Here is a 27,620-nt window from a genome sequence, read left to right as displayed (position 1 = left end):
CTAACTTTCAAGATCTAAACCCACTTTACCAGTTCATTGATAGTGGAGCCCTCCCTGACACACTAGTCTCGTCTTCACTAAGGAGCAGGTAGCCATGAGATCTTCAAATTCCTGCAGGGATCCAAAAGCCTCAGCATTAGATTCTAAATTTTCTTCTCTAAGATTTTAAACTCCTTGAATGTTTTTCTCTTATCTTTGTATCCTCTATACTTAGAACAGACATGGGCAGTAACATGCACTTGTTACATGAGGAAACCCAAACTAACAAAATTAATTTTGGCCCAAGGTCACACAGGTAAGCTAGTCTTCAAATATTCCCATTAGAAGACATTTCTACAAACATAATGAGGCCCACAAATGTTCTCCAAGCCCTTTAATATTTCACTATTTAACAGCTTGAGGCACAAGCAACATTTTAAAGATTCATCTTTTGTAAGACTGAAAGTTCTGTATAATGCTTATGTAATAAACCGACATTGTTGAAATTTTTATAACATTTTATATTCTGAGCAACAACCCTTGTCCACAGGTTGAATAATGTAACAAAAACATACTCCATTTGGGTAATTGCTAAAAATCATCTGATAGTATAACTACTACCTTCAGGTAAACACACACATGTCCAAAATGTTCCTGATGCTTTATACCAAGCATGAAATTACGAAACAGATCAAAAAAATTTGTCCCTAAAAAGAAACTTGTCAACCTCTGAAAGCTCATGACTTCCCATTTCCAAAGGTTTTGTGCAAGTGCACGTGTTGTACACAATTTGTTCCTTTCTTAAAGGGGGTAGGTGAGTGATAGGGAAAGGGTACATTTGTTTCACTTAAACATGATGGACTTTGACATTACCAAAACAGATTGGAGGGGGTGGGGGGCCCCCCCGCTTCATAAAACATTAAATCCTTTAGGAAGAGAACATGGACCAGGTGCAAAAAATTAAGAACACCATTATATTTGTACTTGCTCTCCCAAAACACAATTATGATTTGTTTAAAAAAATTTCATTCTTCAATGAACAATAAATAAGGAAAATATTCCCTTATCAATTCACTAAAAAATTCTCACAACAGGGGCCCAATTTAAGTTTTAGGGTCAGAAATAGCAGGGGCAAAGGACTGTTTACTGGGCCTTAATGTCACAAGAACATGGATAATCCTTTACTTTCCTGTATCCAAGTTTACCCCATTCTTGTCCTCTTCCTTTCACTTAGAGGTATTTGGATGACTTGGGTTTTTTCTGGTCCAGATCTCTGATTTCCTGAGTGTAGGGAACCACTGTTATAGAAATTCCACCACTATAAATCAGCAATTTTTCTATAACTTAGAATTCTCCAAAATTTTCATTCTTTCCCTTCAATGTTTAAGTGGTCTGCTCCACTCTATGATGCCTTATTTCTTCCAAAGAAGCTTGAACTTTCCTTGTCTTAGCTCTCAGTAGTAACCCTCTTCCCCCCTAATTAGCTGCAGCCTAACAGCACTGCTATTGTAATACAACATGCTCAGATCAGCAAGCAAGGAGCTCCACAAAAACTTTATTCCCCTTGGCAGAATGGCCTCCTCTTCTCCCCCACTATCAGGTCCTCATTTCTTACGATTATAAACAAGATTTCAATGCTATGGAAGAGAACATATACTCATAACTTTTAAAGAAAATTTTTATAAACAGGTCATAGCAAATTATTATTGAAGCCAGTCTATAGTTCAGAAATATAGACAGTTTTCAGTCTAGAATATCCCAATATGTACCAGATGACAGACTTTAGTTTTCAATCAGCCCAATCCCTCTCTGAAAAAGCCTTCATTTACTATGTCAAACAATGGTGTTTCAATATTCAAGAAAGCAAATAAACCAAAGATCTGAAGGTGTAGAGAAGAAATAAATAAAGACCAAGGAGATAAATGCAAAGAAGAAGTTATGGCATAGGTTAAAACTTACTCTAAATGAAATGGTATCAGGGTTGGAAGAGACTTCACCTTAGAAATCATCTAATCCAACACATACCTGAAAAAGATTTCCAAGATCATACAGTCTCCAATTTAAAGACCTCCAATGATGGGGAATTCACAATATCCTGAGATAACCCAGTACTTACTTTTGGATAGTCAACAGTCAGAAAATTTTTCTTCTCAACTGATTTTTAGACTCAAAAACAAAAACAAAAAAACCCACAACTCTATAATAGAGTATCATCATAGAGCTGAAAAGAACTCTTTACTTAATACAAATCTCTCATTTTATAGGGATTGGGTTCTGTGATAAAGGAATCTGTCCTATATCAATCACAGCTGTTAGTGGTAGAATAAAATTAGAACACAAGTTTCTTGATTGTTACTAGGTTCAGTGCTCTTTCCATTAACTCTGAACTGCAAAATAAATATCCAAGATTCATAAGTTTGTTTTAAATAAAATTAATTTTCAAGAGTTTTTTGGTTGCTGTTGCCCTGTAAACCAAAAATATCCCCTAAATGTATCCATGATTATCTTTATGAATAGGAAATACTTCATATCCAGTGACTTCACAGATTGTTAGCTTTGGTAAATTAAAAAATAAAAAGTTCTCAGTTCACCAATACACTACAAAATTTACTAGGATAAACCAAAGCCACCAGTTAGTGCTCTAACATGGAGTGCATAATTCTTTTTATTGCCTTAACTTTTTTCAAAAATGAGCACTGGGTATTTTAACATGTAGTAGTGTTATGTCACATGTATCTTACAACTGCATATTTTAGTAACAAATGAAATTAGTGATATTTAGATAATTCATAGTGTATTTATAAAATGATTTTTTTTATCAAAATACACTTCTCACTAAGATAAATAAATAAAATCCAAGCAAACCTACCTACACAAAGTTAAAATCAACTTTGGTAGATTTCAGTGTAATACAGAGTCCATAACTAGTATGTTTGCCCTTCCCCCCCATTGCTGCTCATCTTCTGGGCTAAGAATTATTTAAAATTTTTTTATTAAGTTTTATTATGTTGACATGTTTCTCATTCCACATCATCTTCGGCCAAGCTCTGTACACTCACAATTCTCTATGGAGGAAAAAAAGGGAAATATATATAGGTTTCATACAAAAAAACATCAAGCCCATCTACATACAAGAAAAACACATTATTCATCCAGACATTTGGAAATTGTACCTTACTGACCAATACACTTTATGATTTTTCAAGTAGGATATGGTATTTCGAAGTTATAACAGAAGAGAAAGGTGACCAAATTAAAGCTATTTCCACCTGAAAATGCAATATGAAGCAACTGCAGCTCCTTGTACTTTGTAACCTACAGAATCAGCCTGTCGTTAAATTACTTAAACTGTCATTAAATTATTTAAACTTAAAGAGGAGATGGAAAATGGGACCCTATATTCTTCTCTTCCTAGTAAACAAAAAACAATAATACTGATCTAGACTTTCAGAACAATTCAACCTGAAAACATTCCTAGTTTAAAGGATGCAGTAAAAAGCCCAAGTACTGCAACATGATTATAACCCAGGTAATATTTGAAACATTTACAGAGCCTGGGTATCATGGGTTATAAGTTCATCCCCTACACAGGCAAGTATTTACACCAAGAAATTTAGTTTTGGCCCTATAGTTTTCAATACTCCACCCCTTCAAAAGACCAAAATAAAATTTAAAAATCAACCTCAATTTTTCTAAAGGGAGGAAAATTCAAAAAATTCTTGCAGAAATGCTAATGTACTTGTGTGCTCTTGGTTTTGCTTTACTCCTTTTCTTCCTCTGTCTAGTAATGTGCAGGCCCTAAATTCCTCTTGGTAAGCATTCATAAATTATTCTTCTAGTGTATTAACTGTGGTGCAAGAGATATAAACACTGTCACTACTGTGTGAGAAAAAATAATTTTTCTGTACCCTTAAATTCTGATCCCATATCCTTCTATGGGCAAGGTTTAAACAGATCTTGACCCTAGTTTTTGGCTCCCCCAGTCCATGAATTTTGTTTACTTGGTCCTATTTGTTCCCCAGTTCCTATTCCAACTAAGTATCAAAATCTAGCAATGAAAGATCACTGAAAGGCTACTTAACCATTAAGACTCTGTACTGACACTCTCTTCCTAGCCCCTCTAACAGGTCGTATATTATTTATCACTACCAAGCAAAGGCTACTTAGAAATTTAAAATATTGATTTTTATGTTTCATGATACATAATTTTCCAAATACTAATTGCCCCCCCAAAAATCCTTTGGGCTTCTGGCAGAGAACATAGTACTGTATTAGTAGAAGACTCTAATATATCAGTAACTTATACTCTGAGTCTTGTGGTAGTATCACTATGATATACCCTCTTTAGTATAAAACCTATCAATGATGGCTAACCCTATGAATATATGTGCTAAAAGTCAGAGGGAGTATTCTTAGATACAACAAAGGTATGCTAGTTCTAAATACACAGGGGTTATAATTTTCAGCATACCACTTGTCAAGACAGGGAATCCTTACAGAGACAGCCCAACATAACTATCAAAAAAAGCAAAACTTATTTAAAGGTTAATGATTTTCAAAAATCTCTTTAGTAACTAAGCTGGTACAGTTGAGCCAACTCAGTTGGGCAAAGTTTACATTTGCCAGTGGTGGTAAATATTACACAGTAACAAGAAAATTTTATAATACGATTCGTTATATAACTTTATGTAATAATAATAATAATTATTATTATCCTAATTACTGGATTTTAAATATATATGCCTACCATACTATTTCAAATTTATGGTTGAATTTTATTATTTAACCAGAAAGGCTTTTAAAAACTCAATTTCCAAAACAATGAAGTTTAATTTTCAGATTCTAAATAACTACATTTTCCCATTACTGCAGAAAACTACTTTTCTTACCTGGCTTATTGTTGGCAGCTTAGTCAGAAGCATCTGGAACACTGGTGATGGAAGAGTCTGCTGTAAAACTTGCAACAACTGCTGTGGCTGCCCACAGACAGCAATGGCATTTGTCAAGTGGTCAACACCCTTTTCATATTCACCTATAAAAGATTTTTATAGAAAAGCTTTTATGGAACCTACAAAATCTTTTTCTTTAATTATAACCTTCAAATATAAAGCACTTACTGTTATACTTTAAGTAGTACTATTATCTAAGACCCTGTTCTTCAAAAAATTCTATTACAATAAACATCATGGGACGTTTTCCTAATTCTTTGAATATAGTGAAACTATTAGATCAACAAATTAAAACTCTGTTAATTCCCCTACCATAACTAACCACACTTCCTTTTATATTAAGGAAAAGACCTGAGAAATGTAGCCAAACTTCCTTCATATTACAGATGAAGAAACCAAGTCCCAAAAGAGATCATTATTTGCTACTAAGTGTCTAAAGCAGAAGTCAAATCCGAGTCTTTCTAATTCCAAGTCCAGTGATCTATCCATTATATCAAACTCAAAAGTACTGAAGACATATTTTAGCTGGATCATAGCAAGGCATTGAACAAGTGTCTCTCATGCTGTTACTCTGGACAAAATAGAAATAAGGGACAGATAATGTAGAGTGGATAGTGAAGGTGTTATCAGAATTAGCCTAAACAGTCAGCCCCAAAGAGCAATCACTGGTAGTTTAATGTTAACATTGTCAGATATTTTTTAGCACTAGAAGTCAGGAAGACGGAAAAATCAAAGGTCCACCTTGGAAATCTAATAGTTGTATGACCTTAGACAATTCACCTAAACTCCTCATGCCCCATCTATAGAAAGGGGGCTAGACATGATGACCTCACCTCAATAGATCCTTCCACCTCTAAATTAATGAACCTATAAATGTGCCAGGAACTTGTGCTTGGTACTGTGCTATTTAATATCTTCATGAACATCTAACAAAGTCATAGCATGTATTTATTAAAAAATTTAAGGGGCAGCTAGATGGCACAGTGGATAGAACACCAGCCCTGGAGTCAGGAGTACCTGAGTTCAAATCCAGCCTGACCCTTGACACTTACTAGCTGTGTGGCCTGGGCAACTCACTTAACCCCAATTGCCTCACTAAAAAAAAAAAAAATTTAACTGACAAAGCCAACACTTGAATGAGACTTAAAATCCAAAAAGACCTCAAAAGGCTAGAACATAAAATTTCAATCGAGTAAGATTAAATGTAATGGGGATAAATATAAATTCTCACTCTTGGGTTTACAAAATTAACTTCGCAAGTGTAAGATGACTAGAGAACAGATTGAAAAAAAGCTTTGGGGTTTTAGTCAAAATATATGGCAGCCAAAAAAACGAATGCAACACTGGGCTGCATTGAGGGTATAGTGTCCACAACACCATATCTTCATCAGGTCCCATCATCTAGCATCTTATTCAGATTCAGTTTTGAGGGACCATTTATCAGTTGAAAGAAATGAGAATATTTAGCCTAGAGGAGAATTGGACAGTTATGTGAACTGCATAAAAATTATTTGAAGGACTACCATATAGAAATTATTAGACTTGTTCTTCTTGGTCCTAAAGGGCAAAACAAAAAAGACAATAATGGGTATAAGTTGCAAACCAGATTTAGCTTTTATATGAGGAAAAATTTGCTAACCATTAAACAGACCCAAAAATGTACTGAGATGATCATCTCCAGAGTTAATGAGTGCCTACTCCTAAGAGATCTTCCAAAATAGGCAGAATAACTACTTACTAAATATTGTAGGAGGGATTCCTGGTTCCATTACTTATTATCTTTGTGACCTTAGTAATACCACTTTCTTCAGATACAAAATGAGAAATTGCCATGTCCCTTCGGCTCTAAAGCATATGAACCATAATCTTTTAAAAACTAAAGTATCTGAAAATTACAAAAATAAAGAATTCCATTTACACAACCTATTTTCATCTTTTCTGATTTTAACTAACTTTTTATGTTTAAATATTTCATTGATGCTTTAAGAAAAATTTTAATTTATAGTTTTGACTTCCAAATTTTTTATCTGCCCCCTCCCTAAGGCAGTAAGCAATCAGATGTGGGTTAGACACTTGTTAATTATATAAAACATTAACGTATTAGTTATTTTGTACAAGAAAACATGAATAAAAGATAAAAAGAAAGTGAAAAATAGTTGTGTTCAATCAATATCAGTTCATTGGAGGTAGATAGTATGCTTTATCCTTAGTCCTTTGGGATTGTCTTGGATCACTGTATTGCTGAGAATAGTTAAGTCATTCACAGTTCTTCATCAAACAATATTGCTGTCTCTGTGCACAAAATTCTCTTGGTTCTGCTCACTTCACTATACATCAGTTGGTACAAGTCTTTCCAGGCCTTTCTGAAATCAAGCTGCTTGTCATTTCTTATAGCACAATATTCCATCACTATCATATAACAAACACAGCTTTATACTAACTTGTTAAAAAATCCTTCCATGTAAATGTATGAATTTGGGGGTTTTTTTCCCCTAGGCCATAACCCCACCAATTACTCTATATTTTGCATTATATATTCAGCCTTTAAAATGTATCACAATGCTCCAATTTTTAAAATTATAAAAAACACTACCTGAAAGTTCTTGCCTCTAAAACTGTGGAAAATCAGTAAACATAGTAATATCCTAGTAGAAGTATTTATTTCTAATGGTCATTTGTTTTATGCCACCCTACTATGGTTTACTTGACCTTAGTACATAATGTATCTGAATTTCATGCAACCTTAATGGGTCTCTAAAGTTCAACATTGAAACACAGTTTAAGGCAATATAAATTTAGATAAACAATTAAATTAGCCTTATTCTTGGAGGCCTTTCAAACAAATGGTCATATGGGCACTTGCTAAACACTGCAGAGACTTTTAGAGTCTGATTCTTCTTTTGAAGAGTAGATAATCATGAAAAAATCTGATTCTTTTTAGTGATATTTACCTTGGGCTAGTAATTCCTCACCAAGCTGTATTTCTTCAAGGAAGAACTTCTGAACAGCCTCAGCATCTTTAAGGTCGGGTAACTATAAAGCAAAAAAGATCCCAATTAACAATCAAAATGGGCAACTAATATATATATATAAAAAAAACTTTATAACTGAAAATGTCAGCATACTCTAGTAAAGCACTGATGGGCACTTATGAAACTTAAGTGCTAGACTCATGTGACCTGGGGTAAATCACATGGTAACCCTTGAATTTGCAATTTCCTCATCTGTAAAAATAAGGTGGTTAGACTAAATGGTCACAAAGTACCTCTAAAATACTGTAACTTCAAAATAGTCAGCTGAAAACAAAGCATTTCTGATACTGCATTTATTTTTCCATTCATAACACCAACCCAGCACAGGAACATAAAACTATGGACAAAAACTAAAATATGAATAGAGCTCAAATATTAATGTACTTAATTTAATAAACATTAATTATCTAGTGTGTCCAAGGTATAATGCTAAAAGTTGGGGACATAAAGGTAAATGACACAGTGCCTGATCAAGGAGACTGAAGCTCAAGTCCCATGTCTTTTGGGGGAGGGGGGGGGGGGTAAGTGACTTGCCCAGGGTCACACAGCTAGTAATTGTTAAGTGTCTGAGGCCGGATTTGAACTCAGGTCCTCCTGACTCCAGAGCTGGTGCTCTATCCACCGAGCCACCTAGCTGCCCCAAGTCCCATGTCTTTTAAAGAAGTCTTTCCCATTTTTCCCATTACTAGTGACTCCCCATACCCAGAAATCTTGTATTTTCTTCTTTATACATCTTTTATTTATTTATTTGTACATTAGTTGCATCACCCAGTAAAATAGAACCTCCTTTCAGGGAAGGGCCTCTCTCACTTTGTTATTTCTATCTCCTTAAATACAGTCCTGATTGACAGAAAGGACTTAATAAATGTTTGTTGACTGACACAATGTGTTTGGGGTGCAACACGTTGAACATTAAATATGATACAAGGCAGAGCCTATTGGAGACAAAAGAAAGATCCAAAGTGCTCTGGGGAAATAAGGAGAGAACATTTTCACCTGAGTTATCAGGAAAGTTTTAACGAAGAAGGTACTTTGTACACTGTAATTAAGCAGGGATGCGAGAGGCAGTCTACATAAATGCATGGAGACTGGGGCTTTTTCCAAGACTCAGCTCAAATTTCCTATTCTCCAGAAACCTATCCCAACTTCCCAGTGCTCTAAAGCCAATCGTCCTCCGAGATTTACCTTCCACCTATTCTGTATATTTATATACATAGTTTCCCATATGTTGCCTTCTCCCACTGAGTGCAGGAAATTTGTTTTTGCCTTCCTTTCTCAGGCCAGGGCTTCGAAAAGGGCCTGGGGTGTGTATTAAGCACTTAATAAATAATTGTTTAATAGCAGCACGTTGTCATTTCAAGAAGAGTTCACATGGCAAAGAACTGGAAAGCTAGGGGATGCCCATCAATTGGGAATGGCTGAACAAGTTATAGTATATGAATGTAATGGAATACTATTGTGCTATAAGAAATGATGAGCAGGCAGATTTCAGAAAAACCTGGAAAGTCTTAAGTGAATTGATGCTGAGAGAAGTGAGCAGAACCAGAACAGTGTACACAATAACAGCAACACTGTATGATGATCAACTGTGACAGACTTAGCTCTTCTCAGCAATAAAATTATCCAAGACAATTCCAAAGGTCTCATGATGGAAAATGTTCTCCACATTCAGGAAAAAAGGAATGTGGATTCTGAAAGCACACTGAATCATACTGTTTCTACTTTTTTGTTGTTTTTTTTCTTAAGGTTTTTCCCTTTTGTTCTGATTCTTCTTTCACATTACTAATGCAGAAATATGTTAATGTGACGATACATATATAATCAATCAGACTGCCTTCTGTCTTGGGGAGGGGAAAGAGAAAAATTTGGAACTAAAAATCTTATGAAAACAAATGTTGAAAACTATCTTTCCATGTAACTGGAAAATAATAAAATACTTTTATGATTAAAAAAAAATAGCTTGCAGCCTGATTTGGCTGAAATGAAGAGAATGTCAAGGAGATTAATGTGAAATAAGACTGAAAAAGTAAGGTTGTACCCAGATTCTGAGAAGTACAAATAGGATAAGATTTTACTTAATCCTTGTAGCAACAAGGAATCAATGAAGACCTTTAAGCAGAGAAATGCCAGGCTCAGGTTTGTACATCCAAAAGATTATTTTGATAGCTGTATAGAAAAATGGACTGAAGGAAGAGAGCAAGGAAAACAATTGCAACAACAGTTCAACAAATTAAGAGATAAATGAGGGTGGTGGCAAAAAAAAATGAACAGAAGAGGAAAGATGTGAGATGGTATGCAGGTACAACCAACAGAACTTACAGTCCTAGTGGGACTAAAGCTGTAGTTCAAGAAAGGCGAGTCGGGGAAGAAATAGATTTGGAATTTGTCTGAATAGAGAACATAACCAAACCTAGTAACTGCACCTAGGTCAGAACCTTGGGAGACTAATGAACAGAATCAAGGGAAGAAATATTCAGGATAAGGGGATGGTCAACAATAACAAAATCTACAAAAAGTCGAGGATGAGAACTAAAAACAGGTAATCATATTAAAGTAAGATGTCATTGGTCATCTCTAAGAAAACAAATTCGCTAAAAAAGTATGGTTGGAAAACAGATTGCAAAAGGTTAAGAATTCAGTACAGACTACTCTAATAGCTTAGCTGTATAAGGAAGGAGAGATATAACCTGAGGGGTGGGTCAAGAGATTTTTTTAAAAATAAAGGGGGGGAGGGCCCCGGCAGCAGCTAGGTGGTGCAGTGGATAAAGCACTGGCCCTGGATTCAGGAGGACCTGAGTTCAAATCCGGCCTCAGACACTTGACACTTACTATGTGACCCTGGGCAAGTCACTTAACCCCAATTGCCCTGCAAAAACAAACAAAAAATAAATGTTCCTGTTGGTGGAGCTGTGAACTGATCCAAACCATTCCGGAAACCAATTTGGAACCATGCTCAAAAAGCTTTAAAAACTATGCATACCTTTTCACCCAGCAATACAACTACTAGGGTCTGTATCCCAAAGAGATCATGGAAAAGGGAAAAGGACCCACATGTACAAAAACATTCATAGCTGCTCTTTTTGTGGTAGCAAAGAATTGGAAATTGAGGGGATGCCCATCAATTAGGAATGGCTAAACAAGTTGGTATATGAATGTAATGGAACACTATTGTGCTGTAAGAAATGATAAGCATATGGATTTAAGACTTACATGAATGGATGCTTAGTGAAATGAGCAGAACCAAGAGAACACTGTACACAGTATCAACAACAATTTGTGATGATCAACTGTGATGGACGTGGCCCTTCTCAGCAATGCAATAATCCAAGACAATGCCATAAGATTTATGGTGGGGGCAGCTAGGTGGCACAGTGGATAGAGCACTGGCCCTGGAGTCAGGAGTACCTGAGTTCAAATCTGGCCTCAGACATTTAACACTTACTAGCTGTGTGACCCTGGGCAAGTCACTTAACCCCAATTGCCTCACTTTATGGTGGAAAATGTCCTCCACATTCAGAAAAAGATCTATGAAGTCTGAATGCAGACTAAAGACATACTATTTTCCTTTTTTTTGTTGTTTTTTTGTTATTGTTCTTGTTTATTTTCTTGCTTTTTTTTCTTTTTGATTAATGTGGAAATATGTTTAACACGATTGTAATGTATAACCTATATCAAATTGCTTACTGGTTTCGGGAGGGGGAAGGAAGGGAGAGTGGGAGAAAAATTTGGAACTCAAAAAATATCTTTACATGTAATTGAGAAAAATCATAATAAAAAAGCCACAATCCCTGCCAAGGAATTTACAATAAGGATAAGGGGTAAAGAGACAAAGAATATAACCTGCATACAGTTAAGTATACAAGGCAGAAAGTGATGAGAGAAAAGGAGAAATTCAAAATAAATTTGAGGAGGAAGAAAAATACTTTTCATTTTGGAAGAGGGATGGACAGGGATAAGGACTCAGGAAGCTATTCTGGAGGTAAATATGAGATGAGCTAAGTCAAAAGATTCTATAAGGCAGAGCAAGTACATTAGAAGTATGGAAAGTGGCCTAAATAAAAACATAGCGGTGAAAATTTTTTTTAGACAGCTATCAAAAGCACAAAAAATAGTTCAGAGTTTGGCCAAAACGGGTATGTAAAAGGGAATTGTGTGAAGACTAAAAATACCTGTTGCATCCACATCGATGGTATTAAAATTCCAAGCTAGAAAATTTCCATTTTTTCCTATAGCGAATAAGTAGCCACCAAGCATTTTTTTGAATTACTGATTTATTTAGAAGGTCAAATCTATACCTGACCCTTGAAGATGAAGATGGGGGGACAACAAGGAAAGAGTTCACAAAAAATGACACTTTTTTCAGGAAAGAGGTGGTGAGGTAATGGGCTGAGAGGGTGGGAGTAGAGTTGGAAACTTGCAGTGGGATGTAGCAGTGGCCCAATTAAAATTATGCAGTATGAAGTCTTAATGAATCCAATATTCATGATTTCTTAACTAGCTCCAGTAATGTTCAGTGGCTTGGGAACAGTAGATGAAATAATGCTGAGACTGACTGAGGGCAGATTAGCAGAGCATGATTCTATTGTCTCTTGCACTGATATGGAACATTACTATGTTTTGCTATCTACAGTTATATTTTTAAGTACAGAAAAGGTATGGAGGGAATCTGAAATGTTTTTATTAAAGATAGGACAGCAAGCTTTCAAGAACAGCAAAAAATCAAAAAATTAGAAGGTGCTAGGTTAGTCATTTACCCTATAACCTCAAAATAACATTCATTTTAGTACCCTCAAAAGCATAAATACTTGAATTCTCTTAACTTTATCAATGGGTAAAAATATGTATGGTTTAGAAAGTATTTTATTACACATCTAATTTCTTCATACAACATTTTATACCCATTTTTAAGGAAGGATGACAATACAACGCTGGTTCTTTATCTTCACATCTTTGTTGTCCAGTGGAATACAGAACTGGACAAAACACTTCAGTAAGAATCACTACTAAGTAATCACTTCCTGGATTCTATGGGCTATTCCCATATGTTTACAACCTTGCTAGTAATTAATAAACTGTGTCATAAAAACGGTGCTAATAAAAGTCATGGACTTCCATAAAAATCATTCTACTCTTGGCTTTAGTGGGGAAAAAAATAACAGAAGTGAGAAGCAGAATAGTGCTTTAGAAAGTGTGCTGGATTTGCAATCTCAGGACATAGGCTTAAATCCCAACTATGACATTTACTACATGTTTAGCCTTGGTTAAATTGTTTAATATCCATGGGCCTGTTTCCTCACTTGTAAAATGAAGGGATTGGACTAGATAATCTTCAGGGTTCCTTCCAGTTCTCTAAAGGATGACCCTTCTTATCCTTCAGTTCAAGTTAATAGGAACTGGGATTTGAAGGGAGTAGGAATTGAGAACAAGGCAAAAAATTGAATGAGGAGCAAGAGAAAAAGAAATCTGGATAGACTGAGAAACTGAAGGAATCAAGGTAATGGGCCTAAGGGAAAGGAAAAAGCAAAGATGTTGAGGAAAAGGAGTAAGCATAAAAAGTGACAAAGTTGGAATGACATAAAAGGAAGTTAGATAATCTGCCAAAATATTAACACTATGAGAAGGTGCTAACAGGCAAGAGTTGGAAGACCCCCAAATCATTTTTGACAATAGTTCTCTAAAGGAGTTATTAGTGAAAATAATAATGAACTGAATCACTTCTAGCACATAAGGAATACAGGAAAAACTTTGCAGTGACCAGCACAACAGGAGCAATATCTGTTACAGTAGGAAGTCCTTTAGTATGTGGACTGACTAGATGGCTACTGAGGTCCTTTCTAAAACTCATAATCTGTCATGTGACTTATCTATGCTGTGAGTGAGATTTTCCCCACCCCTTAGATATCAGTGATTTACCTGTAATAAGAATCAGTATTTAAGTATTCTCTGATTTTCTTTAGTTATGTAACCTATCTCTCTTTTTGCATGTTATATTTCAACCTTGTCTTTCATGAGTCACATCAGAGATTTGTAGTGATGCCCCCCTTTTTTTAAAAGATGCATTGTGGTTAACCACAACACTAGAAATAGTATCTTCTAAGCTGAAGGAAACAAAAAGCATTTAGAAGGCATGACCATGTTGCTTTAGAAAACTGTTTTAGGGCTAACTGTTTCCCTCTTGTGACTAGTTGGCTAGATGGCTTTTGTCACTAAAGATAATGTTCAAGTTTCAATGTATCCTTTTCGGTATTCATTTGCAATTCTCTGAGGGCAAGATGGGAAGAGTCTGTAAGGGTATGAAACCACAGAGACCCTATACTCAGGGTCTTTAGGTTCTAGACCTGAGACCAGCTTTATTGTGAGATAGGCCCTCTCTCAATAAACCTATTTTCTACAGCTTGGAGACTCCACTGTCACTTAACCCTCATTGCCTTGCCCCCCCCCCAAAAAAAAGGAGAGAGGAACTTATGAAAAAAAGAAATAGAGTGAGGAAGGGAAACCAAAGACCTAAAAAAGTAGAAAAGATTGGAAGGTAGAAGAATGTAAAAAGAAGAGAAAGGGAAAGAAGACCACTAAATACTTGTACTGCTAATCAAAGGCAAAGTCTCAGGAGAAAAAGGCAGATTTGGGAAGTGAACAGATGGTAAAGAAGATGGAATTCAAGAAGATAATTTGAATTCTGGACCATACCTTAAAATATAGGAGTACACTGAACAAAGGGCTGACATGGATATGCTTACCTAGAGTTCAGCAAATTAAATCATAAAAGCTTTTAAAATGAAAAAGGGAAAAAAGAAAATTGCTGAACTAAGTCCACCAAGCTAGATACCAAAAAACAGACAGAAGAGAGCCAGAGGCACACCTACAAAAGGGACAACCTCAGATATATACCCACAGATATAAAATGAATGCACAGTAAGATAAAAACAGATCCTCATAGGTTACGGCAAATTTGATCTCATAAGACCAAATAACAGAGTAATATGAAAATCACAACAGGATTATAGCTCTAGAAGAATATACTTCTTCAAGAAGATAAAGGTAAGGTAAAGACTAGGTAAAGGGGCTGACGAAGAGTAGCACTATATATTAAGATATACTAATGTGGGGCAGCTAGGTGGTGCAGTGGATAGAGCACTGGCCCTGGATTCAGGAGGACCTGAATTCAAATCCGGCCTCAGACACTTAACACTAGCTGTGTGACCCTGGGCAAGTCACTTAACCCCAATTGCCTCACTAAACAAAAAAAAAAATATACTCATGTGAGGGAAAATCCAGGAATGAGTTTAGGGTACAGAAGATTTAGGTGAAGACCTTGGAGGCCCCACAAAAATATTAGAAAACAGAAGAGAGATTGGAAAATAGATGACAAGAATAGCACAGAGGAATGAAATAATAATTATAGGGGACTTCAATTACCTAGAAATTTTCTGAAGTGATTTATCTACACAAAGCCCAGCAGCTAATGACTTATTAAGAATGAAAAAAATGCAATAATAAAAAGGACTGATAATCTATGCTACCCACTTCATGACAGAGAAGTTTTAAATTCAAGATGTAGAAACACTTATTTTTGGACATAGCCAATGTAGGAATTTGTTTTGACTGACCATACAAGATTCATTATTATTATTTTTTTAATCGAGGCAATTGGGGTTTAGTGACTTGCCCAGGGTCACACAGCTAGTAAGTGTCAAGTGTCTGAGGCCGGATTTGAACTCAGGTCCTCCTGAATCCAGGGCCAGTGCTCTATCCACTGCGCCACCTAGCTGCCCCCTCATACAACATTCATTTGGGCAATAGGTAGCAAAGTGGAAAGAGTGCTGGGCCTGAAGTGAGGAAGACTCAAATCTTTCTGATTTCAAATCTGGCCACAGATACTTACTAGCTGTGTGAGACCCTGGGAAAGTCATGTAACACTATTTACCTCAGTTTCCTCATCTGTAAAATGAGCTGGAGAAGGAAATGGCAAAGTATTCTAGTGTCTGCCAAGAAAATCCCAAATGGAGTCACAGAGTTGGACATGACTGAAAAACGAATGAACACTATTCATTACAAAGGTTTTCTTTTAAATTGGGAAAATATTTGTTTACTGAAAAATAAAATGAGAAAAAAATGAATGAAAAAACATGTAACTGGGGCAGCTAGGTGGCAGTGGATAGAGCACCGGCCCTGGATTCAGGAGAACCTGAGTTCAAATCTGGCCTCAGACACTTAACACTTATTAGCTGTGTGACCCTGGGCAAGTCACTTAACCCCAACTGCCTCACCAAAAAAAAAAAAAAAAGAAAAAGCATGTAACTGCTTACTATGTATCAAGCAATGTGCTAAGTATGGAGGATACAAGTACTCTCAAGGAGAGATAATACAAGAAAGAAATTCAGTTGCAATAAGGTTAGATAAGACCAGAATATCTAAGGGTGCCATACATATGCAAATGGAATGGCCATGGGGTCTTTAGTCTATGTTGATAGTTCACTAGATGGTGCTGCCATTCTCCAAAATGTAGAGGTAAGGCTGATGGGTATGACCTAGAGGCCCTTAGGAAGAAGTGGCAGGGAAAATTCTAAGGCCTAGGGGTCCCTCAAAGAAATGGAGTAGGTGACTCTCAAATCATCTAAGCCCTGTAGGCAATCAAACAGCCCCAATAAAACCAAAGAGAGGGTCTCCCGGGTGGTAACAGTTCTTCATGAATGGGGTGGGGAGGGGAATTAGAGACCAAGTAGGGGGAAGAGTGGACATGGTGGCACTAGGTATTCTTGCTGCCCACTGAAGAACCAAAGAGAGAACTCTATTCTAGAATCATATCTTGAGGAAGTGGTTTCTGAGGATTAAGATCACTCCATCTTAGAATCTATGATAAAAAAGAAATACAGGTATAATCTAATATGGCTCCCAGACTTGGGAAGATCAGATTTCAAAGAGTACAAGGAAAAGGTATATAGAATCTTGGTGCCTAAAATTCTTTTTTTTTTTTTTTTGGTGAGGCATTTAAGGTTAAGTGACTTGCCCAGGGTCACACAGCTAGTAAGTGTCAAGTGTCTGAGGCCGGATTTGAACTCAGTTCCTCCTGAATCCAGGGCCAGTGCTCTATCCACTGCACCACCTAGCTGCCCCAGTGCCTAAAATTCTAAAGGAAAAGTCAGCCCAGGAAGAATGGAACACTGGAGAATAAAATTCTGAAGACACAAAGGAAAATAATTAATACAAAGATCATAGATTTTAGAGCTGGAAGCAAGCTTAGATCACCTAGTCCAACATTCTCATTTTATAGTTGAGTAAAACAAAGATTCTGAGGTGTTAAACAAGCATTGATAGGGAGTAGGTGAAAAAGGCAGATCTGAACCTAGCACCTCTAACTCCAGATCTGGTATAAGAGACTGAGAAGGACCAGGAAGCTAAAAAGAAGAGAGTACCAAGGAGAAAAGGATGATAAATAGTATCAAAAGCAAGAGAGGGGGCAGCTAGGTGGCACAGTGGATAAAGCACCGGCCCTGGATTCAGGAGTACCTGAGTTCAAATCCAGCCTCAGACTTACTAGCTGTGTGACCCTGGGCAAGTCACTTAACCCCCATTCCCCCCCCCCCCGCAAAAAACCAAGAGAGCACCATGAAAAATGTATATTGAGAAAAAGTTGGCAATTAGAGGGCTGCTACATAAAATATGGGTTAGATTTATAGGGTCATGGATGTAGAGAAGTAAAGGTCCTCAAAGAACAGTCCTTTCATTGTACAGATCAAGGAAATGAGGTCCAGAAAGGTTATGGGACCTGCCTGAAATCATCCTAGGACTAAATGGTAGAACCAGAGGACCCTATAACTCCAGGACACTTTTCGGTTCATTACTTGTTCTTCCTCTCCCTAGAGAGAAGAAAACAGGAAAATGTGTGGAAGCTGTAGAAAAGCAGAACATAAGGGAAAACTAGCTAACAATTAGAGCCATTCAAAAGTGTAATCAATGGATATCCATGAAAGTTAAAAAGTTCCTTTCTCTTAGTGAAGTCTACAATAAAGGCTGGATGACCACCTATTGTGCATGTTGCCTAATTCAAATCGAAATACTACCTGTCTGGGGCATACTAAAACCTCAAATTAACATTATCTAGGATTTATTGTATTATTTTATTTTGTTAAACATTTTCCAATTATATTTTAATGTTTCATGCAGAAAGTTTTGACGCCTGTTACAGAATATCCTGGTTCACATACAGATTAAACTAAAAGGACACTATGGTCCATTCCAACTCAGATTCTGTAAACCACATATTCCACCATGGAACCTCTCAAAACAAAAAAACCACTCAAGTATTATTACCACTATCACTAGTGCCTATGAAAAATTATTGTGATGGAAACGACTCAAAAAGCTCAATGTAATTGTTATATAAATGTAACCTTCAAACACATTTTATCCTATAGATAACAATTCCTTCTACTAAGAAGGACTGTCCTAAACCTGCCAACAAAATAAAGAAAATTTAATGACTTGGATTTAATTTTTCTTTTCTGCGCTCAATTTCTGGCAAAGATGCTTCTAAAAAAGGATGGGGGGTGGGGGAAGGGGCCATATGGCAAGCTATCAACAAAACAGTATGAATGAAGTATTAAGACTACAAAAGGCTTTAAGAATCAAGATCTGAGGTCTAGGCTTTTATAACTTAGGACTTATATACTAAGGCCTTGAGAGCAAGAGCTTCATTTGCTTCTTTAGACCCAAGCTTTTTCATCTAGAAAATGAAGTACTAGATGACCTCAGGGAATCAAGTAGATTTTACAAACCACCTCCTAGTCCAAATGCTTTCATTTTGTAAATGAGGAAACTGAGGACAGGGAAAAATAGTTTCTCAAAGCTACACAGGTAGCAGCAGATCTGGCGACTGAACCTGGGTCTTATGTGGGATTCTGATTATTCCCCCCAAAAATGTTAATTAATAGATCACTGTAAACCCACATATTAGTGTCTTTAATGGCCCTGTCTTTGTTACTGATGACCAGAAAAGCAGAGGTGCAATGCTTATCAAATGCAGACACACAAAACAAAGATGACAGACTTAGTATTTATAGCTGGAAAGGGCCCCACAAGTCATCTACCCCAAGCCCATCAATTTGAGAGAATATTATTGACAAGTTGAAATGAGGAACTGAAATTGGTATGACAAAACTAAATCAGGACAAATCTAAAGTCCTGCTTATTTTCAAGTTCATCAGTATAAGTCCTTCCTACATTAATGCAGATTGCTAGGCTGGTACTCAAAGACATAATAAATATATCAATAGGATCATTCTTATCTGAAGCCTTTCCAGCTTCATAGGACCTGTTGGGGTTAATACTGCTAGCATAGCCTTTGGAAAGTCAGGACCAGCATCTCTGTGATATAGTAAGACACCCAAGAAGCAGTTTAATGGAGGATAAAGTCCCACACTTAAGTTCTAACAAATAAACAAATGCACAACTACAGCCCCAGTCCAAATAGATAATCTTATATAAAAGACTTGTGGTTTCAGTTGAGTCTTTAAAGGATTGAAATGACTACCTAAATACCAAACTATACTTTGGCATTACTATGAAAAATTCTATAAACAATACCTTAAAATGTCTGCATTTCAGGAGCAGCTAGGTGGCGCAGTAGATAAAAGCAATGGCCCTGGATTCAGGAGGACCCATCTGTTCAAATCTGACCTCAAACACTTGACACTTCCTTGCTGTGTGACCCTGGGCAAGTCACTTAACCCTCATTGCCCCACCCTACACCCCATACAGGAAATGTCTGCATTTCTAAGTATAACACACACACACACACACACACACAGATTTTAAAGTCCTTTTAAATACATTTTTATATAAGTCTGCATAAGTGCAGGTTATTGGCATTACCTTTGAAAGTCCAGCTCTCTCTTTAGCAAGCTTCTGTTTCTTTCTTCCTGTAACAGATTTAATACATGTTCATTTTACAATCAATGAAAATTGTGATTAAATAGTAATGTTTGATTGTTTAAAGGTATAATCTGTTTAGAGCCTCAGTCTCTTCATTTATAAAATAAAGCAAAGATCTGCAAAAACCTACCTCACAGGGTTAAGATTAAAGAGGATAATGTATATGAAAAAGTTTTGAAATAACTATTCTGCAGATTTGAGATATTACCTTAACTCTTATGTGCTTTTAAGCAAATATTAAAGATCATGCAGAATGATTGTGTTGAGCTGATAAGATGTATGTCAATGAATATATTCTATAGAATTCCCTTCTTTCTTTGACCAATACCAGCCATAAAATTAAGACGTAACCATAATATACCATAAGTATACCCCTAGTCAGCAATACTGACAGAAAGTCTCTAACAGTCAGGTTTGAGTATCATTTGATAATGCCTGAAGCAATATTAACCTAAGAAAAGTAATATGATTACAGTTATGCAAAGATTATATTAAGCGGTACCCAATAAGACAATAAGACTGACCCCAAGACTAACTTGAAAAAGTAGTAAATTGACAAGCTATTATGTACTTACTAGTAGCTATAATACTTAGCAGTAGATATAAGATTTGATAACTTATAATCTAGTTAGGGAGGCAAAAACTAGCATATTTGCTGCAGAATTACAAAATATGGTTACTTGGATCAACAGACACTACTTGTAATTCAATAGACAAGGCAGTGTAAAAGTTCACTAGAATGAAACAAATCCTAGAGTCCCTGGTTCCTATAACTACATAACTTGAAATTTTGGTGGGTTATTTGGGTTGGAGAATTGGAGAAAGAGCTGCTTTTAATAGACTATTAATAAAAATGATCTATTATACTTCTTTCTACCCTGGACTTATTTCAAATTTCTGGAAATAAAAATTCTGGCATAATTATATAAGGAAATACAAAAATAGATAGGAAATTCCAGGGGTTTTCTATTAGAAATAAGATCAAATATAAACTCCTTTGGCATTTAAAGTCAACCACCTGGCTCCAACCTACTTTTATAGCTCTATTATTCATTAATTTCCTTTATGTCCTCTACAATCCAGCCAAACTGGCCTTCTTGCTGTTTCTCACACACTCCATCTATCTGTTGTCTTTGCACTGGCTGCTCTTTATGCCTCCCTCCTTACCTCTGACTCTTAGGAGCCCTAATTTTCTTCAGAACTCATCTCTTCAGAACCACTTTCTATGCATCCCTCTCCAGCTGCTGGTGCCCCCCCCCCATTACTTTGTATTAATTTTATAGATACTAAATATATATCCATGTCTTCTCCAATGGAATATAAACTCTTAGGTGGCAAGGATTATTTCATCTGCCTCTGAATCCCCAATACCTGGTATATTAAGGAGGTGCTAATTAATTTAATTTGAAATTGTTACATTATTTTAAATATACTATCAAAACGGACCTGTAGGTAAAAAATGTTAACAAACTGAAAAACTGGGGATGAATACCCAAGTTTACATGTTTTGTCATTGCAGTCAAGATTGAAACTCAGGTGCAGATAATAAAGGACAAAGAGCAGTGGCCATAAAGTCAAAGCACCTGCCTCTAGAACCTTATAATCAATCACATGACATTAGTCAAGTCACTTAAGCCTCAGTTTCCTCTCATGTCTAAGATGAGAGTTGACCTAGAGGGCCTCTCACAGCTTTAGATGTGATATATGTGATAGATATATGTCAAGGGCTATTACCCCACATTTGGTTCTAAAAAGTTAAAATAAATGCTTCAAAAATGTTAACAGATATGAAAATTTAAACTCATAGAACAAATAAAAGTTGTAATGACTATTCACATTACAAATTTAGTGTTTTAAGTAGATAAAAATGTGAAAAGTTGGCTAAATCGGATGGCTCTAATTTAATAAATAGAAATCACTAATACTGCAAAGCTTTACACATATCTCATCTGAAAATCAAAACAATGCTGTGAAGTGGCTGCTATTGACCCCATTTTTTAGATGAGGCTGACATAGGATGACTTGTGAAGAGACAGAGAACTTGAAAGTTTCTGAGGCAAAATCAGAACTCAAGTCTTCCAGACTCCAGGTCCAGAAATCTATTCATTATACCATCTACTTGGCTCTAAGTGATTCTATTTACACAATTTGAAAACACTCAGTACATTCAAAAAAGCAAGAAACTTCCACGTAGGAATGCTGATAAGTGAGTTTAACTATTGTCATTAAGTAATGATTAATGTAAATAAGGAAAATTTACTGATACAAAGAATTTGAACAATTTCTATCTCTCAAGTTAACAGAAATGTTATTGTTAATGATGCTAGTTAAATGACTATCTAAAACCAATAGACACAAATTATAAACTATTTTGCAAATGTCCTCAGAACTTTCTATCAACAATATAATCTAAAATGACTGATTTTAGGCACTGTGTATCTTGATGAGGATTTAGACCTGAAAAAGAATTTCATTACCTAGTGGAATATCTTCATTTTACAGATGAGGAAAATGAGTCCCAGAAATGTCATACTCTAGAGGTCACACAGTAAGCAGCAGAGCTAAGATTTAAATAATCCTAGGCCTTTGACTACAAAAAGGGATCTTTCAAATACTCTATACTACTGCCAAATGAAGGTAATGAGGCTTACATAATCCAGTTACCCCTCCTAAAACAAGTTTTATCTCACAAAATAATCATAATGACTATTTAAAATGGCTTTTGTCTCATTTTTACAACTGCCAGTAGATGGCAAAGTTATCTCATAAATAAAACATCTTGGCTAAAAATGAAGCACAACTACTCCAAATTTCCAAACTTAGAAAACAGGTATCTTAGATTTAAAATCATGGCAACAGGGAGCAGCTAAATGGTGCAGTGGATAAAGCACCGGGCCTGGATTCAAGAGGACCCGAGTTAGCTGTGTGACCCTGGGCAGGTCACTTAACCCTCATTGCCCAGCCCCCCCCCATCCTGGCAATGTTTTTATCTCCCATGGTATGTACCTACGTCTTCCCCTTTTAAAAATGAAAGCATTTCTCATAAAATATTTAACTTCAAAACCAACTAAAATTCTGTAGCACAACCACTAACGCTAAATGCCTTAGTATAAAAGTAACTAGGTGGCTGCACAGCGACTACAGTACTGAGCCTGGGGTCAGGAAGCCTCTCAGACACTTACCCTGTTTGACCCTAGACAAGTCACTTAACCTGTTTGCTTTAGTTTCCTCAACCGTAAAATGGAGATAAGAGCAGCACCTAACTGGAGGGGGGGGGCAGCGCTCCCCCGCACTGTGAGGATCAAATGAGAATGTTGGTAAAGCATATAGCAAAGTGCTTGGAATATAGTATGAGATCTATAACTGTTTATTCCCTTCTGTTTCTCTTCTCTGGCCTTTGTTCAGTCCCTTCTTCCCATCTCACCTCTGCCCACATCAACTTTATTAGGGCATTCCCTAAGGAAGAGGAGATGACAGTTTTAAAATGAAATGGCTTCCAAAGGGGTGGAGGGGTAGGAAAACATTCTACTAATGTCCATCCTTTCCTCAACTTAGTTTTTACTCTTTATCTAGGTTATAAACACTTATTTGGATAAATCATCCTCCCTCTCCCATTCCCTAACAGAATGTGAGGTTCTTGAAGTCAGGGACTGTTTCATCTGTGACTTTATGACCTCACTCCCAACAAGACCTGTCACAGAACAAGTGAACCATTGAAATGAATAGGATGAAGGCAAGAAAATGCTGGGTATGTTAGAAAGCCAAAACTACCTTGGTTTGGCTGAAATATCTAAAGAGTAATGTAAGCTAAGGCAAGAAAGGTAGTGTGGTCCTAGACTGGAGAGGGGCAGGGCAACAGGGTTCAAAATTTTACATGACAATAAAGAGATGGAGATAGTGACAAAACTCTGGCTACGCAGAAAAATAAGTAGCATGTAAGCTCAAATGAACAGGTTGAGTAGACAGAAAAAAATCTATTATGACACTACTGCCAATAGGCAGGTGGTAATAAGGGCCTGCACAACAATAGTGGAAATGAAAACAGAGAAAGTACCATTCAAGAGCCAATGAATTTGGTTAACTGTAAGAGATGAAAATTAGAACCAAGCCAAAGATAATCACTAGATTCCAAATATGGGTGGTACCACAAAAAGAAGCAAAGTGAGAAATAAGAACAGGTTTAGGGGGTAAATATGAGACTAAATTAAGTGTATGTTGAATTTGAATCCCAGAAAGATATTCTAACGGCAATATCCTATAGGCAGTCTGGAGCTCAGGAATGAATCCATGGGAATCAGATTTCAGGACAATATAGAACATAGCCAGAAGACAACCAATAAAAGTCATTTGGAGACTAAGGGGATAGAGAAAAGAATGAAAAGTCAATAAAGCAATTAAAGAGAACAGAAGATAATCAAGGGAGTATGGTATCTCAGAAGACTCAATGTTATCAAAAATCAGAAAGGTCAAGACAGAAAAAAGAGGCATGGATTGGTTTATCAAGTCACTGGTGTTCTTCAAGGGAGTAAATTCCAGAGAATAGTACAGGCTGGGCAGACAACTACGGACACTGGACACAAGATCTGGGTTCTAGTTCTAATTGACTGTAGACCTTGGCCAAATCACTTAACTTTTCTAGGCCTCATATTCACCGGATCTAAAATGAGAGCACTGGATTTCTTAAGGTCCCTCCTTACTCCAACTTTACAAAATTCTAAATCACCTTTCTTCTACCATTTACACAAAAATTCAATCTTTACTTGGCACAGGGGAAAAGATGCAAAAAGGCAAAGTTAAGGGATCTAGCAGTGCCCGGCACATAGTAAGGCCTATATAAACGTTAGCTATTATAATATACTATAAGATTTGGATGATTTTGTTGAACTGCTTCTCCCACTCCCAACCTCTACCTTTGTCTTTTTAAATGTAAGCTGCTAGGTAACTTGGGAATAGACTGCTGAATCCTCTGTCAGGAAAAGGAGTTTAAATCCTGCCTCAAATGGGTGTGTGGACAAGGGCAAAACACTCAACCTCTCTCCATCTCAGTTTCCTCATCAATAAAATGAAGATAAAAATAGCACCTATCTAGCAGGGTCAGGGTTATTGTGTGGGCCAAATGACATACCACATGTAAAAAATGCCTCTGCAAACCTTAAAGTAATACATAAAAGTTAACTACTACTATTATTTAAATCTTTGCTACAAGGGATGGATCACTGGGTTAGGGAGGGAAGAGGGATTACCTTTTCAGAAATGAGGGTATTGCAGAATTTAAAAAAAAAAAGATGTGGTAAAGACTACTGTTTCCAGTTCAAAGAATTCAAAAAATGAACTTGTTTCAACGTGGGTTTATTCACCTAGTTTTAGAGCAAGAACTAGAGCAGAAAATCTTGTAGGCATGAACTCCAGTAATTTAACGAATGAAAAAATGATCCTTGCTACTAATAATTCAAAGGTTTTAAAGTACTGAAAAGCTATTTTTGGTATGCAAACTTAAAAGTTCTGAATTTCATTCTACCCAGAATTAAATTAAGGCTCCTATTATGGGCCGAGAAGTTTTAGACAAATCTTCAACCTATGGAAACAAGAAAAAAAAAATATACCAAGCTGAAAGTGCTAACAAATGTGCCTGAGATGTTTTTGGGTTTGGTTTTGGTTTTTTTTGGGGGGGGGAGAAAGAATTAAGTTTTGGTCTCAACAAATAAGCAAACTAGTAGCTACCCTCATCTTCACAAAGTGAAGTAGATCCTGCCCTAGAAGCAGCAAATTATGACCTTTCAAAACTGTCAGCCACTCCCATGACTCAATGATTAACATTCCAATGAAATGAATGAAGTTGAAAGATCTCATCAACTTTACACTTAAATGCTTTAGAGGCAGTTTTAAATGAAAAAACATTTCACTGTACAATTTTTTAAAACATACTTTCCAAACAAATTTGGTCCTCCAATGTTGCAAACGCAGAAGCCTCCAAATTAAATTCGGTTCGCAAACATACCATCATCTCAAAAAATTGTCACAGATGTGAAATAATACCAAGTCAGAAGAAAATACTCAGCATTTTGGATTAATCTGCAATTCTCTGTCGCATTCACTCATATCTTGGAAGCGTTTGTCGTACTGCTACCAAGAGGGTTTAAGAATGCTGTTGGACACTAGCGCACTCCTGAGCTCAGATCAACGCGGACCTTGCCTAGTCGATTGTACCTGGGCTATTGCAATAAGCTCCCACATTACCTGCAGAAATGCTTGGCAGTGCTATGTCTCATGGCTACTGAGAGAAACAAGGAGAAAAATCACCTTCGTAGATAACGTAAAGAAATAGGGGGAGGTGGGGTGACGGGACAAAAAACGACACGAAGAGGCCTGAAAACTAAAGGAAACTCCAGAGGGAGTCTACACAGCACAGAGTGGGGAAGAAACTGGAGAGCCACTAAGAAATTCTAACCTTTCAAACAGGCAAAAGGATGAAGAAAGCCAGAAAGATAAGATCAGACCCCTCCCTCTCTGCCCCCCGGCCAAGGCTTAATCCACTCCACGCCTCCGCCCCACCCACGCACAAGGGACCCTCCGAATTTCAATGAGCTCCACGAGGAGGCCGCTCGGTCCTTCAAAGGCAAAAACACCCATAGTGGCCTTGGCCTGGGCGGGGGGGGGGGGGGACGCCAGTCCCCTCCACTGCGCCCACCCCAAGCCCGTAGAGCCCCAGAAAAAGGGCAGGGGTGGCTCACCCCAGAAAGTAAACGGGAAGGATCCCAAGAGGAGAAAAGGGCAGACTGGAGGGGGGGGGGGTGATGGCCGAGAGCGTGCCCCCCGCCGCGGAAGCCCCCAAGAAGCACGTGGGAGGAAGGCAGGCCGGGGCCACGCGAGGGGCACCCGTTAGCTCAGGTGTGCGTGGGGCTGCGGGGTGAACTAGGGCGCGCGGCCGCACGGAAAGGAGTTTGGGGAGAAAAACGCTAAGCGCGGAACCGGGGGGTGGGGGTGGAAGAAGGCGTGCGAGTCGAGGACTGGGCTGTAGGAGGGAGGCGGGGATCCACTCACGCTCTCGAAGCCTGTTCTTGAAGTTGGGGTCGCTCCGTCTCTTGCGGTCAAAGTAAATACAGTAGCCGATGAAGAGGGCCCCGCACACACCGGCAGCGATCGCCCCACTCCGTCCCACCATGTTTCCGGCAGCTGCTCGCGAAGCAGGTAGCAGCAGCCGCGCCGTCCCCTCGCTGACCCTCAAGCCAGGAGAGGCGGCTCGCTCCGCTCCCTTCGAGGGCGGAGCCAACGAGAGAGGGGAAGAAAAAGGACCCCTTGGCGCCCCACTTCCGCTTCTGACGTCATAGGAGAGCGACGTTCTCTAGACGTCTAGGGCAGAGCCTGAGGAGAAATGCACTAAATTTTAGGTCCCGCTCACTGAGCGTATGCGCGGCGGGACACGGCCCGACTACGTGAGGACGCAGTTCGACCACGTGAGACAAAGTCCACACCTTACCGGGAGCTAGAGGTGTTGCGTATGGCGGATACGCCCCATCGGTTCCTTGCGCCTAGATAACTCTAGTTAGACGTTTGTTAAATGAATGGCAGTGTTTTCTAGAGCAGATATACCCTTTTAATGAGGGCAGGCACTTGAATTGGTCACTAAGGAACACTGCACCCTGGGCAGGGCTGGCAATGAAATGACCTCTCGACCGTACCAACCCTGGAGAGACTCTGGCTTTCTCCCACGCTACATTTCGCTACGTTT

General features: G+C 37.6%; 1 protein-coding gene and 1 non-coding gene across 2 annotated transcripts; both read right to left on the bottom strand.

Annotated features, from left to right (window-relative positions):
* Positions 1–358: 358 nt before the first annotated feature.
* On the bottom strand, positions 359–27,181 carry TOMM20 (translocase of outer mitochondrial membrane 20). The gene is made up of 5 exons (XM_044005018.1): positions 26,933–27,181; positions 19,832–19,878; positions 7,880–7,961; positions 4,869–5,011; positions 359–3,044 (listed from the first exon to the last, which is right to left on the bottom strand). The coding sequence occupies exons 1-5, from the start codon at positions 27,051–27,053 to the stop codon at positions 3,000–3,002; spliced, it is 438 nt and encodes a 145-aa protein (XP_043860953.1). The 5' UTR covers positions 27,054–27,181; the 3' UTR covers positions 359–2,999.
* LOC122727112 lies at positions 25,902–26,039 on the bottom strand. The gene has a single exon (XR_006353066.1). It is a non-coding gene; the product is annotated as a small nucleolar RNA SNORA14 (small nucleolar RNA).
* Positions 27,182–27,620: the final 439 nt, after the last annotated feature.

The sequence above is a fragment of the Dromiciops gliroides genome, chromosome 4, assembly GCF_019393635.1.
Source record: "Dromiciops gliroides isolate mDroGli1 chromosome 4, mDroGli1.pri, whole genome shotgun sequence".
Taxonomy (NCBI): domain Eukaryota; kingdom Metazoa; phylum Chordata; class Mammalia; order Microbiotheria; family Microbiotheriidae; genus Dromiciops; species Dromiciops gliroides.
This window is presented reverse-complemented; position numbering and strand designations above follow the sequence as displayed.